The following is a 14,486-nucleotide window of genomic DNA, read 5'->3' as shown; positions in this document are numbered from 1 at the left end:
AGAAGGGCTGAACTTCGGTTGTTCACTCCAAACTTTTCTTCTTTGCAATGTCAGAATTTACTATTTTGTGTTCACTTGACTGAAAATTACACAGGAACATCTGTAATGAACTTTTATATAATCTTACTAAAGTGAATTTACATAAACTTGTTTAAAACTCAATCAGTGTGATAAAGATTGTTAGACCACCTGAAGATAACTCCATCCTTTTTCTTCTTCTTGGGGACGTTAGAGTTGAGTTTAATGTCCGAGTGGCTCGTGTCCTACAAGCAGAATTTGCTCAGTGCTTGTGAGTTGGTGTTGTGAAGGTTTCATTGTTCAAGGAAGTGGAAGGACATAGCTTTCAGAGTGTTTTATTATCTGCTTTTGTTTGGCTGAAAATTGTACAAGGATAGCACAGCTTTGATGAAGACTATGTCTGCATTTTGATTTGTGGGAACTTACACCAATCGTGTATGTTGTGATGGACAGTGGGATAAACTGAAATCTACTGGCTATTTCTCTTATGTGTGTGGACTCCAAGAAGTAATACAGAGTTTGTTTTTATTTTATTTTCAGATTTTATCACAGAAACCCAGAAGATCCAAATGAAGTTCCAGGTGGTTTCCTTACAGACATCAATAAGGTTTGTGCACATTTCATTTTATAGATGTTTCATGTTGATCATGTTGGCGAGTTGAAACGCGAGTAAAATCGTTTCCCAAAGGGAAAGGAAAAGTCCTTTCCCCTAAAAAAAAAATTGCTAAATAAGATATTCCTATGAGCAGTTACCCAGTACAGTGTTGCATATGTGCATGCATGGGTGCATATTTGTGTGTGTGTGTGTTTGTGAGAGAAGCGCATTGTGAAATTGAAGTGCTATATTATTTATCATGATTACAGTTATTTGTAGTCAGTGACTTGCATTTTGTGTGTGTGTGTGTACGTGTGTGTGTGTGTGTGTGTGTGTGTGTATACAGAACTCCCTGTCAGTGCTGCGCCATGCCCTGGTGGACACGTCGGTCAGCAAGGCCAAAGTGTACGACAAGTTCCAGTTTGAGAGGAACGGATTCTTCAGTGTGGACCCCGATTCTTCACCAGACAAAGTGAGCTGCTCATTGTTTGTACTTTTGATGTGTTGGTGTTGGTGTGTCAGAATCTATTCATCAACAGGTGTTGTAGTTGAAACAAAATCTTCACCAAAGTAGGCTCCTTAACTTTTATACTTTTGATCTGGAGTTGTGGATGTGTCAGAATCAATTCTTCAACAGATGTTGTAGTGGTAACAGAAAGTTACCAGGAAAGGAGTTGCTGACTCAGAAAGAAGGTGATAACTGAATTGGGTTAAAAGATATCAGGAATATCAAGTATGCTGTTGTTTTGTTTGTGTGTGTGTGTGTGTGTTTTGGTGTTTGAGCTCTGTGAAGGGATGAGAGAGATAGGGTGTGCTTTCTTTTTTTTTCTTCTGTGTTTTTAGGCTGTAACTCTGACATTTATTCATATGTACGAGTGTGCTTTTACGTGAATGACTGTTTTTACCCAACAATGAAGACAACTGTACTCTGTTTTGACTGCTGAGGAATCCACTCTTTCTGTTTCAGTTGGTGTTCAACCGCACTGTCACTCTGAAAGAGGATCCAGGGAAAAACTGAGCGATTCTCATAGAAGATCTAGGGGAAGATACCCAAAACAAACCCCCAAAGAATTAAGCACAAACCAGAACTGCTTGTTTGTGAAACATCTGTCATGTCACATCCTGAGGCCACAACCATGAACCTTGCAGCAGAGTCTTCCCTCACCACAGCAATCAATCTGTCCTACAGTATATAAACTTTCTGGCTTCACTCGTCCTTTGTGATATAGTTTGGTTTGGGAAGTAGCAAACATAAAGCCATTGAACTGCACAACTGTCGTGATCCCTTCATCCTGTCCAGATATAATCAGTATTGTTGTGTACCAGTGCCCTTCGCTCTACACCCCTCCACCACAAGGGGTGGGGCATGGGGAGGGAGGTGGGGATAAAACACTTTGGCACAGATACACAGGAGGAAAAGAAAGAAAAGGTTATGGGGGAGGGGGTTGTGTGGAAGGATGCTTTGTATTTTAAACGAAGGTGTGAGACTGTTTTGATCAATCAGGGTTTGGTTTTGGAGTGTGTGTGGTGTCTGTTGTGTTTTTGTTTTTGATTGTTTCTCAGATCAGTAGTTTGTATCCAGAGGTTAAGTTGTTATCAAAGCCTAACTGTTTTCGTTTTTATTATGAACTGACAAATTGTTTCAGCTTGTGCAGTCCCATTAAAAAAAAAAAGTTTCTTTTTCTTTTAACTTAAGGTTGGCTTATCACTGGATATCTTCTTGAGATATATTTGAGCTGATAGGCATTCAGCATTTTTAGTAGCTACATGATGATCATGTTGTGTCCTTTTTAAACTTTTCTAGATGCTGGAGGCCGGGAGATTAAAGGTTTGTTCTTGTTCTGAGTCTCAAGATGTATTGAGAATGTGAAGAAATGATCAAACAGGAAGTTTCGTTCTTATGTTTTACTGTTGTAAGCAGTTGTCTCAAGGAGTGAGACAACTGGATGATGTCAGTGCATATTGTGCATTGAGTTGTGTTGACCTTCATACATGCACACACACACACACACACACACAGAGTCACGACTGTCTCTAAATGTGTGAAGAAAGAAGAAAAACACTGGAAGATGTAGATCCCAAAGAAAAGTGTTTGTTATTCATTTTGTTTCCCTCAGAATGAAAAAACTAGGTTTCATGATTCACAGAATCTGAAAATGTTTCTGCTATAATCTGTGAAACATTGACTGGCTGACTGAAACATGCACTCACACTACATATGGTCACACACACATATATATATATATATGCAATTATTGAGCTGAAACAGAATAGAACATTACTTGTATGACTTGAGTAGATTTTATTTACAATTTCTTTTTTTTCTTATATTTATGACAAGTCTGATCATTTCCTTATTTGTGTATTCATGTATGTGTGTTTATGAGTTGTGAAAGAAAACCAATCAAACTTTATTCCAAGCATTGTTGATTGTTCTGTGTTTCAGTGAATATATTATGAAGCTTTTATCATATGCTGCACTTTCTGTATAAGTAAAGGTAGTGACTTATATAACAAGTTAGAGCTGTTGGAAGGGGTATTTTTGTATGCTGAAAAAACTAATCTTTTCCATGCATGTGTGTGAATGTGAGACTTGTACTGAAGTTGAAATAAGAAATGGATGAGAACGTTGGAGTCTGACTAATAAATTATTTGCCTGCGTGTCTCTCAGGAATGCTCACCAAGATCTTAGCAAACTGTCCACCTCTATGTTGGAACAGTAAAGCCTTAACAATAAACTGATAACTTGAGACAGATGCTGTTGTCTGGTGATTTGTTCTCATGAACGGGTGTGTGTGTGTGTTGCATCTGAATTGCTTTGTAACAAGTTCTGATAATATGAATGTTTGGAGAGTAATTTGTAACAGTACTTTTTGGTTCTGATTATGTGAATGTTTGAAGTAATTTTCACAATAATTATTGGTTAAAATTACATGAATGTTGCAAGATAAAACTCATTAATATTTCGGGGTTTAACAAGTTCACTAGCAGTCTGCTGTTTGCTCAGACACAGTGTAGCTGAAATATGAGATGCAAAATGTTTACACAGTTTTCTCCCTCAAAACTGTCACCATTCTGCAGTTTTACACTGAGACTTGTGAAAAAAGGATTGCACATATAATGAAGCAGATTGAAGACCATTGTAACTGATTAAGGTTTTTCTCTTACAATGTCCTTTTGTGAGAAGGGGGGAGAATAATGGAGGTGGGGAGTGGGAGGGGTTTATATTGGGGGTGGTGTCCCTTTGGTTGTTTCTGCTTTAACAAGTATGTACATTTCTATATTTTGGGGTTTGACAAGCTCGCTCGCTGTCTCCTGTTTCCTCAGACTATGTGCAGCTGAAATACAAGATGCAAAATGTTCACACAGTTTTCTCCTTCAAACCCTCACCATTCTGCAGTGTGACATGGAGATTTTTGAAAAAAACAGAATTGCACACATAATGAAGCAGATTGGAGACCATTGTAACTGATCAAGATTTTACTCTAACTGCGTCCCCCCATGAGAAGGGGGGAGAATAATGGAGGCGGGGAGTGGGAGGAGTCTGGGTAGGGGTGGTGTCCCTTCTGGTGGTTTCTGTTCCTGCTAGTATGTACATTACTTTTATCTATGTCTCTCTATGTCACACACACCCACCCACACACACACAAAATCTCTTCGGGACAAATTGTGTAGATGGTGGCATCAAAAGTTACATGCTTCCTGACAAATGAGTGTTTTCTGCATCTAATTACCCCCTATTACGGTATGTTTTACTTTGTAAACATAGCTTTTTCAAAGGCAAGTCAGTGGATGTCAGTGGACATATCCATAAAATCAATTCATGTGTTCATAACAACTGCTAAGCCACAAGGATGCCCAGAAAAAAAGAAATATTAAAAGAGATACAGCCTACAGACAGAATATTTGGCATTAATTTTCCCTCAGCCCCTCTATCTTCATGCGCATTTATCAGCCACACACACAGAGACTTGTGCAGTTTTATACCAGTTATACTGACCTGAATCTGATTTACTAGCAAGCCACCTCTGTTGACAGTTAACTGCCGTGGATATATTTATTATAACTATCAGTGTTGCAAAATTTATCAATAGAGAGTGGGGATAAAGAACATGAACACCTACGTCACAAGTACATTGAAAAAGCAGAAATCTATGTGCGTACACAAAAGGCCTTACATCTGCCACAAGTCCCTAACCAGTCTCCGTTTCAGTCCATATTGTCTTCCCATTTAAGTCCTCCACCAGTTTCCCATTTAAGTCCTCCACCAGTTTCCCATTTGAGTCCTCAGACAGTTTCCCATTTCAGTCCATATCCAGTCTTCTCATTTCAGTCCGTATCCAGTCTTCCCATTTGAGTCCTCAGCCAGTTTCCCATTTCAGTCCATATCCAGGCTTCCCATTAGAGTCCACAGAATAATGAAACCTGTGAAAGAACCGGTTGGGAAAATTATTAAAACAATTAAATTTTTTAGGCCACTGGTTGGGATCTGAACCACTCCTCTCAAATCAGAGATAAGGATGTCACCAACCACGGTGCCACTGACTGGACACTGTGAAAAGCTGACAGTGAAAAATTGACTGTGAAAAACTGACAGTGGTCCTCTCACATTTGTTACCTGGTGGTCATGAACACCTTCATGTGTCATGTTGTCACTGCAGTACTTCACTGTGTTTGGTGTGCACCAAGACTGACCTGTCATTTCACTGTGGAGATAACTATTCAGAACAGAACAGATTGAATGGCTTTGCTCAGCCCAGATATTGCCAACACCTCATGACATGTCCTCGGTCTTTCTGTCTGCCTGACTCTGTATCTCGCTTGATCTCTGTATTTAGTTTTTATCTCTCTCTCTCGCTCTTTCGAATGCTGCAACATTCTTAACTCAATGTGTCTGTCTGTCTGTCTGTCTGTCTCTCTGAAATGTTGCAACATTCTTAACTCAATCTGTTTGTTTGTCTGTCTGTCTGTCTCTTGTCTGTCTACCTGTCTCTCTAAAATGTTGCAACATTCTTAACTCAATCTCTGTTGTTTTTTTCCTGTCTGTCTGTCTCTCAAATGTTGCAACATGCTTTTATTCATTAAGAAAAAAAAAAGGACATAGAAACAGACTCCATTGTAAAAGCATTGCTGCTGCAAATGTGATGGGGGCAGGTGATAAAAGCAGAGACAGCAATGCTGGCAGGTTAAAAAAAAAAAAAAAAAAATTACAGGACAAATCCAATATTCTTATCACATGTAGCCTTCATTTCCTTCCCCCCGGCTTGTTGCCATGTTCACTTTACGGCCCAGCCTCCCCCGTCAGAAAGGTGACCGGAATTAAAGCAGAGAGCTAGCAGCACAGAACCCGGCCCACGAGGAAGGAGCTGATAAAGCCCCGTGTTGAAACCCACGTGCCCGGGACACATGGAGCGGAGAGTGGGTGAGAGGTAGGGGGCGGGGTGGGGAAGCGAGTGAAGTATAATTCCTTGACGTTTATGAGGTCCGTACATGCTCGGGTATCCGTATATAGATGCTTAAAACCCCCACGCAATCTTTGAAATACAAACCAGTGGGAACGTTTTAAAGTAGGCTGACAGCTGGACGTTTTAGAGAAGCACATTAAACATTTGCCCAACCTTAAACTTTTATAACATCATTTAACGTCCAGATAAAAAGCCAGTCTCTCCATTATAGTTCATAAAACTGTGAACTCTGTGGAGGAGTCGGGTGGGATGTGGGGTAGCCGGGTGGGATGTGGGGTAGCCGGGATGTGGGGTAGCCGGGTGGGATGTGGGGTAGCCGGGATGTATGGTAGCCGGGATGGTAGCCAGGTGAAATGTGGGGTAGCCGGGATGGTAGCCAGGTGAAATGTGGGGTAGCCGGGATGGTAGCCAGGTGAAATGTGGGGTAGCCGGGATGGTAGCCGGGTGAAATATGGGGTAGCCGGGATGGTAGCCGGGTGAAATGTGGGGTAGCCGGGATGGTAGCCGGGTGGGATGTGGGGCAGCCGGGATGTGGGGTAGCCGGGATGGTAGCCAGGTGAAATATGGGGTAGCCTGGATGGTAGCCGGGTGGGATGTGGGGGAGCCGGGATGGTAGCCGGGTGGGATGTGGGGGAGCCGGGTGAGATGTGTGTGTGTGTGTGTGTGTGTGGGGGGGGTGCCGGGGGATGAGATGTGGGGTGGTGGTGGGTAGGATGTGGGGGTGTCGGGTGGGTTGGTGGGTGGGATGTGGGCTGTTGGGTGGGATGTGGGGGTGGTGGGTGGGATGTGGGGGTGTCGGGTGGGATGTGGGGCGTGGGGGGTGGGATGTGGGGGTGGTGGGTGGGATGTGGGGGTGGTGGGTGGGATGTGGGGGTGGTGGTGGTGGGTGGGATGTGGGGGTGGTGGGTGGGATGTGGGGGTGGTGATTGGGATGTGGGGGTGTCGGGTGGGATGTGGGGGGTGGTGGGTGGGATGTGGTGGTGTCGGGTGGGATGTGGGGGTGTCGGGTGGGATGGGAGGGTGTCGGGTGGGATGTGGGGGTGTCGGGTGGGATGTGGGGGTGGTGGGTGGGATGTGGGGGTGTCGGGTGGGATGGGAGGGTGTCGGGAGGGATGTGGGGGTGGTGGGTGGGATGTGGGGGTGTCGGGTGAGATGGGAGGGTGTCGGGTGGGATGTGGGGGTGGTGGGTGGGATGTGGGGGTGGTGGGTGGGATTAGGGGTGCCAGTGGGGATGAAAACCAACACAACGTAATTTTGGGGAGTCACTGACGTGGATCTGAACCACTCTTTCCAGACCATGCACAGCGCAGGTTGTCACCAACCATGGGGCCACTGTGCCTGGACAGAGTGAAATACGTGACAGTGTGTGTGTGTGTGTGTGTGTGTGTGTGTGTGTGTGTGTGTGTGTGTGTGTGTGTGTGTGTGCGTGTGTGTGTGTGTGTGTGTGTGTGTGCGTGCGTGTGTGTGTGTGTGTGTGTACGTGTGCGTGTGCGTGCGTGTGCGTGTGTGTGCGTGTGCGTGCGTGTGTGCGTGTGCATGCGTGTGTGTGTGTGTGTGTGTGTGTGTGTGTGTGTGTGTGTGTGTGTGTGTGTGTGTGTGTGTGCGTGTGTGTGCAAAATGATACTCGTTGGTCAGTCCGTTGCTAGTCCACCACTCACACTGGCGTGGTAGTTTGTTGCTTTTCTTCTTTAACAATCCAAACCATTCACGCAATTCTTTCTGTCCCCTTTTTTTCCCTTCTGACTAACAATGACCTTTCTCCGCCAATCACTGTAATACGCTAGGTGCTTATGTCGGGCTGAGGTACCAGCACAGCAGTTATTCAATTTGAAAGGAGAAACTCGTTTCAATCTTGAACATGATTCCCCGTTATCAAAATCCACAATTTTGTACCCATATGTCGATGTCCAGTTTAAAGAAAAAAAAATCTTTATTATTTCTTTTTTTTACATTAGAGAGCCATGAATTCTGTATAAGAACTAAAGTGTCGAATGTCACACAAAGTATTGTTTGTCGAACAAGTGTTCGTGTTGCATGAAGTGTTGTGGAATGCTTGTTGAGCCCCAAGGAGCAGAAAATCATGTTCCAAAGATTTCGCATGGACAATAGGCAAAATAATACCTACTCACCCGAAAACCCGAAAACCCCCCAGAAAAACAGCAAAAACAAAAGTATTCAGAAAAAAAGAAAGAAAGAAAGAAAGAAAGAAAGAAAAAAAAAAGCCACCCAAAAGTCGTTTTTCTAATATGTAAATTTCGTGGTTCAATGCCTTAAATCTTCCAATATTTTTTTAATGATTAAACTACGTATCAATGAATTATCAGTAATCACGTAATGATGAATATTGCTCTGTTAGGCGTGGAAAAGAACAGCGAAGAACGAGAGATCCAAACTTTGATGTGTTTTTTGTCTTCAAGTTCTGCGTTCGTGGGCTGCAATGCTCGTGTTCACTCGTTTCTTCCAATCTGTGGCCGTTTTTACCCTCAGTGGTATCTACATAGGCAGCCATACTCTGTTTTCTTGGGTAAGTTAATGCCCGTTGTGTTCGTGGTTTTAGGATAACCCACCGTACGACAAGATCTTCATGTGCTTTTTATTGGTCAAAAATTTTAATGTATGCATATACCACACACGCAGACTGAGAAGGCACAGGAGATATATATGCGTACGCATATAATGTCTCGTTAAATGTATACATAAAATGTTATACTCTTATCTCCATGGGAAACATTTTAGACAGTGTTTTAAAAACCCAAGGATTTTCAAACGCAGTTATTACAGACACTGGAGTCCCTCTAGGACAATGTTGGGTGCAGGAAACACACACACACACACACACACACACACAGACAGGGGGTGTGTGTGTGGGGGGGGGGACAGAGAGAGAGAGACAGACAGACAGACAGAGAGAGAGAGAGAGAGAGAGAGAGAGAGAGAGAGAGAGAGAGAGAGAGAGAGACGCTATGGTGTTTCACGTTTGGGATCTTCAGTTGGGAGTAATCCGGCTGTCACATGGGTCCTGAAAGTTGATATCAAACCCCGACTGGCACAGGTCTGACCGAAGTCACCAGTCCTGTCTCACCAAGCAGGCCTACCAAACTGCCTCAAGTCAAAGGAGATCTCCCGCCGGCCAAACAGAGAACCTCACATCAGCTCCAGATGCTGGATGGGGAATTATTCGACATGAGACGATAATCGGCGAGGAAAGATGTTGCCTTTCAAAGTATTATATTGTTGGTGAAGAAGTTTGCAAGCACAGCTGGTGCGCGTTTTTGTTTGGATTACGGTTTTTAGACTGAAATGTCGGCTGGGCTCTTGAGCATTTTGGAAAGCATAACTTGTTGACTTCGGGTTCGTCTGAGTTAAAGACTGAAAGTCCAATCGCTTTTTACGGCATCTGGCAGTGAGTTCACACCCACTATGTCCAGGGCTCGGCATATCATGAAGACGGGGCCCAATTATTATTATTATTATTATCATTATTATTATTATTATTATTATTATTGTGAGCATTTACGCCTAATCTTGAAAATAAACACTAGGCGTTTACAAATAGAAAGCATATGTAAACATCAAAATGGAAAGATTGAACACAAGATACCAAGCATCATTAAAAACTATTCATCCACCCCCACCCCCACACAATACACACAAGCACAAGCGCACGCGCACACACAAGTCATAGCACACAATCGTAAATAGAACACAATCAAAAATACCACCAACAAATCCTTAAACTTATAAAAACTCACTCACTCATAAACTGTAGTCATCTTAGTTCACACTGGAAACGGATGAGCCGTTGAGAATTAATCTGGAGAGGAAAAGGCGGGTCTTCAGACTGGATTTGAAAGACTGCAGCGAAGATGAGTGACAGAGAGGCTTAGGAAGTTGATTCCAAACAAAGAGGGCTTGGTATGAAAAACTGCGTTGGCCGTACGTTTTGGTTCGAGCAAGGGGGATCCTAAGCACGCGGGTGTCAGAAGAAGAGCAGAGTTGGCTCCCAACCGAAGTAAGGTACCCTGAATACACCTGGCCCGGGAGGTGTGAGGGAAAGTAGTAGGCTACCTTTCCCAAGGACAGAACACGTTGCCGAAACGGGGCCTCGAACCCTGTTCACTAGTGAAGGTTCTAACCGATTCTGCCACAGTGCCTTTTCCTGTTTTTTCTTCATTTACTGCCGTCATCCTTTTTTCCCGTTTTGTTCTGAAAACCGATAACCGACACTGGCATAACCCTCGTCAATGATTTCAACTCAACACCATCAGAAGCGATTACTCCACCGCAGGTAAAACTTGTTCTCTGTTTAAGGACAGGGTCAAATCAAGGACCCAGCAGACCGTCTGTCTTATGCTGTCTACCGTTGGGCCTCCCATCTCTCCCCCTGCCCCCTTCCAGCCCCCCCCCCCACCCCCACACCCCCTCGGGGTCCCCAATGCATAACCCAGCAGTGGGTAATTGCACAGGCCCCGGGCCGTCGGACGTCTTGAGTTATACCCCGCCCACTTTATGGCCCCCCCGGACCATTTGCATGTGCGACAACATGGCCACTTTTTTTTTCATGCTGAGCCTGCAGGCTGTATCACGGTGTCACATACACAGACGTCTGGCGGGGGTGGGGATAGGGGGCCCAGGTGGGGGTTGGGGGCTCACTGAGGTGGGGGTACTGCTGGGATATCACCTTGCCCCCCACCCCCGCACCCCTCCCCACCCCCTGCTCCCTTAATGGCGGTCCCCTGACTGTTGCTCAAGTTGTCTGAGGCAGTTCCCCAGCGTGTACAGCCCCGGGACACTTTGTTTCTTGGCACAATCACTGCCACCTGCTGAAGGTTTTTATCTTTTTTAAGTTTTAAAATTTTGTGGATCCTTTTCATGACCATAAAAACGGGCTGTTTAAAGTCGGGGAGAAGGGCTGTTTAAAGTCAGGGGAAGTGCTGTTTAAAGTCAGGGGAAGGGCTGTTTGATAAAGTCAGGGGAAGGGCTGTTTGATAAAGTCAGGGGGAAGGGCTGATTAAAGTCAGGGGAAGTGCTGTTTGATAAAGTCAGGGGGAAGGGCTGTTTAAAGTCAGGGGAAGTGCTGTCTAAAGTCACGGGGAAGGGCTGTTTAGGGGGAAGGGCTGTTTAAAGTCAGGAGAAGGGCTGTTTAATGACAATGAAAGGGCTGTTTAAAGTCTGGGGAAGGGCTGTTTAAAGTCTGGGGAAGGGCTGTTTAAAAGTCAATGGAAGTGCTGTTTAAAGTCAATGGAAGGGCTGTTTAAAGTCAGGGGGAAGGGCTGTTTAAAGTCAGGGGGAAGGGCTGTTAAAAGTCAGGGGGAAGGGCTGTATAAAGGCAGGGGAAGGGCTGTTTAAAGTTAGGGGGAATGGCTGTTTAAAGTCAGTTGAAGGGCTGTTTAAAGTCAGGTGAAGGACTGTTTGAAGTCAGGAGAAGGGGCTGTTTAAAGTCAAGGGGAAGGGCTGTTTAAAGTCAAGGGGAAGGGCTGTTTTAAAGTCAGGGAAGGGCTGCTTAAAATCAAGGGGAAGGGCTGTTTAAAGTCAATGGAAGGGCTGTTTAAAGTCAAGGGGAAGGGCTGTTTAAAGTCAATGGAAGGGATGTTTAAGGTCAGGGGAAGGGTGTTTAAAGTCAGGGGGAGGGGCTGTTTAAAGTCAGGGGAAGGGCTGTTTAAAGTCAGGGGGAAGGGCTGTTTAAAGTCAGGGGAAGGGCTGTTTAAAGTCAATGGAAGGGCTGTTTAAAGTCAGGGGGAAGTGCTGTTTAAAGTCAGGTGAAGGGCTGTTTAAAGTCGGGGAAGGGGCTGTTTAATGCCAAGGGGAAGGGCTGTTTAAAGTCAGGGGTAAGTGTTGTTTAAAGTCAGGGAAGGGCTGTTTAAAGTCAGGGGAAGGGTGTTTAAAGTCAAGGGGAAGGGGCTGTTTAGTCAATGGAAGGACTGTTTAAAGTCAAGGGGAAGGGCTGTTTAAAGTCAATGGAAGGGCTGTTTAAGGTCAGGGGGAAGGGTGTTTAAAGTCAAGGGGAAGGCGCTGTTTAGTCAATGGAAGGACTGTTTAAAGTCAGGGGAAGGGCTGTTTAAAGTCAGGGGGAAGGTCTGTTTAAAGTCAGGGGAAGGGTGTTTAAAGTCAAGGGGAAGGGGCTGTTTAGTCAATGGAAGGACTGTTTAAAGTCAGGGGAAGGGCTGTTTAAAGTCAGGGGGAAGGGCTGTTTAAAGTCAATGGAAGGGCTATTTAAAGCCAGGGGAAGGGCTGTTTAAAGTCAAGGGGAAGGGGCTGTTTAAAGTCAATGGAAGGACTGTTTAAAGTCAATGGAAGGGCTGTTTCAAGTCAGATAGAAGGGCTGTTTAAAGTCAGGGGGATGGCTGTTTAAAGTCAGGGTAGGGGCTGTTTAAAGTCAGTGTCGTGATACAGTTGTATTCTAGAATGGTGAATTCTTCTTAATCAACCTATTAGTATGAAGGACAGACGTATTTCTAAGCGATTCAATGCCTGTGGTAGATGTGTACAATATTTATTATAACAGTAAAACAAAGCGAAAACAATCGAGCCCACGAACAACGAGGAGGCTGAAAGAAGATGAAGCTGACGGAAAACGGGAAACCTATATCAATTTTGGCAAGCCTTATGATTGTGCAGTAGGCCTATGCGCATGCACGTGTGTGTGTGTGTGTGTGTGTGTGTGTGTGTGTGTGTGTGTGTGTGTGTGTGTGTGTGTGTGCGCTTAAGAGCGCGCGCGCACGCGTATGAGTGCATGATCAAATCTTATGTTGTTCAGTTGATTAACTTTTATGTATCAATTACTTTATTAATCTTTATTGATTTTTATGAATCAGCGAACGTGTCAGCAATTTCTTTCTTTTTTTAAATTTTTTTTAAGATAATTAATTGTGTGTGTGTGTGTGTGTGTGTGTGTGTGTGTGTGTGTGTGTGTGTGTGTGTGTGCTCGTGCGCACGTGCATACCTGCGCGCGCTTGCCCGCGTGTGTTTTCTGAAAGATGAGTGAGGTGCTAATCTACAGATAGCACGTACACGCGTGACCAGTCAAGTCAAAGCGTCAATCGAGAACAGCCTGTTGTGCACAGTCCATTGTCCGCGCACGGCGCCAGAGCCGAGAAGGGCAGAAGCACGTGACGCACGGACACGGTCCTGCCCGAAGACTGAGTGAATGGTCAATGTGTTCGTGGTCAGCAACGGTCCTTTGTCTTTCTACTTTAATTAATAACTTATCAATTATGTATTTGCGTGTTTGCAAGAATGGACTTTTGTTGTTGCTCTTTTGACATCACTCTTTTTTGTGTGTGCATGATATGTGTAAAAGAAGTAGGTAGGCCTATATGTATGTGACGTTTCAATGCCCCCATGGGGGACAAGAAATACACTTTTTGCCTTGCTTTGTCTTGACCAGGGACTGGTAAGTTCTTGACGGCGCTGAGACTTCATGTTTTTTTTTTTGTTTGTTTGTTTTGTTCGGTAGTTGGCTGGTTGTTGCTATTTCTGGATGATTAATATTTCGGTTTCTTTCTTTCTTCCTTCCTTCTTCTTCTTCTTCTTCTCCTTCCGGTTCAATATAGCTGATAGACTAGACTGTGAGCGTGAGCTCTGTGTTTGATTTTGATAAAGACATATTCTATTCTATTACCTAGTTTTCGAACATTTTTATTGTGTAAGAGCTGTTGATGATTCTTTTTATTTATTTATTTATTTATTTTTTTTTTTTAATTTCAGCTTCGTGGGTGTGAACATTTTTTTTTTATAACTTTGTAGTGGCAGTGCTTATTGCTCACCTTGTTCTTTGAAATGTCTCATCAGTTGGTGAGTCAATTTACCCTTGAACACTAACTTCAGTTCGATAACGCGTCGACTCTTTTCCTTCCGTCTCATCCACAGAAGTCTTCATTTCATCTTTGCATACACTTTATGAAAATGTGTTATTTTGTGGTTTGGATCTAAACTCTTGAGAATTTATGATTGATGATTGCAATTGTTTTTCTTCTTCTTTCTTCTTCTTCTTATTGCTATCATTGTTATTATTATTATTATTAGGAAGACTTTGAGCCGATTCCGTGACGTTAAAAGATTACGTCATTTATCAGAATTACGCCCGGCCCAAGCGTGAAGTACACTGTACCACATTGCTCCATTGTTCGTCACAGACACCGAACTGTTAACGTCATTTCATGTTTTCCTCGACTTTGACGCAAGCACCGCTACAGACATTATTAGCTTGTGTCCGAGTCTTTATCTTATGCATTTTAACTTTTTAGAATGACTAAAATGACAAAACGTAACAAACGTAGTGTCTCAATTCCATCTCTTCATACGAATAAACATACACTTGATCCTTTTAGGCAAGTGACTTTCACAACAAAACGGGGATGCTTAGCACTCTGGAGGAGAACCCTTCTTCTCCGCTATCATATTCAAGT

General features: G+C 43.9%; 1 protein-coding gene and 1 long non-coding RNA gene across 3 annotated transcripts in view; one reads left to right on the top strand and one right to left on the bottom strand.

Annotated features, from left to right (window-relative positions):
• LOC143284756 (glutamine--tRNA ligase-like) overlaps positions 1-3,369 on the top strand; it is a 30,457-nt gene extending 27,088 nt beyond the window's left edge. The window contains exons 20-22 of the mRNA XM_076591725.1: positions 559-625; positions 960-1,085; positions 1,581-3,369. Of these exons, the coding sequence (XP_076447840.1) occupies positions 559-625; positions 960-1,085; positions 1,581-1,631 (244 nt within the window). The 3' untranslated portion in view covers positions 1,632-3,369. The remainder of the gene's footprint in view (positions 1-558; positions 626-959; positions 1,086-1,580) is intronic.
• Positions 1-14,486, bottom strand: part of LOC143284757 (uncharacterized) — a 267,105-nt gene that overhangs the window by 8,912 nt on the left and 243,707 nt on the right. The gene's annotated exons all lie outside the window — the stretch shown is intronic.

The sequence above is a fragment of the Babylonia areolata genome, chromosome 8 (genome assembly GCF_041734735.1).
Source record: "Babylonia areolata isolate BAREFJ2019XMU chromosome 8, ASM4173473v1, whole genome shotgun sequence".
NCBI lineage: Eukaryota > Metazoa > Mollusca > Gastropoda > Neogastropoda > Buccinidae > Babylonia > Babylonia areolata.
The sequence above is the reverse complement of the archived record's forward strand: the minus strand, read 5'-3'. Positions and strand labels throughout refer to the sequence as shown.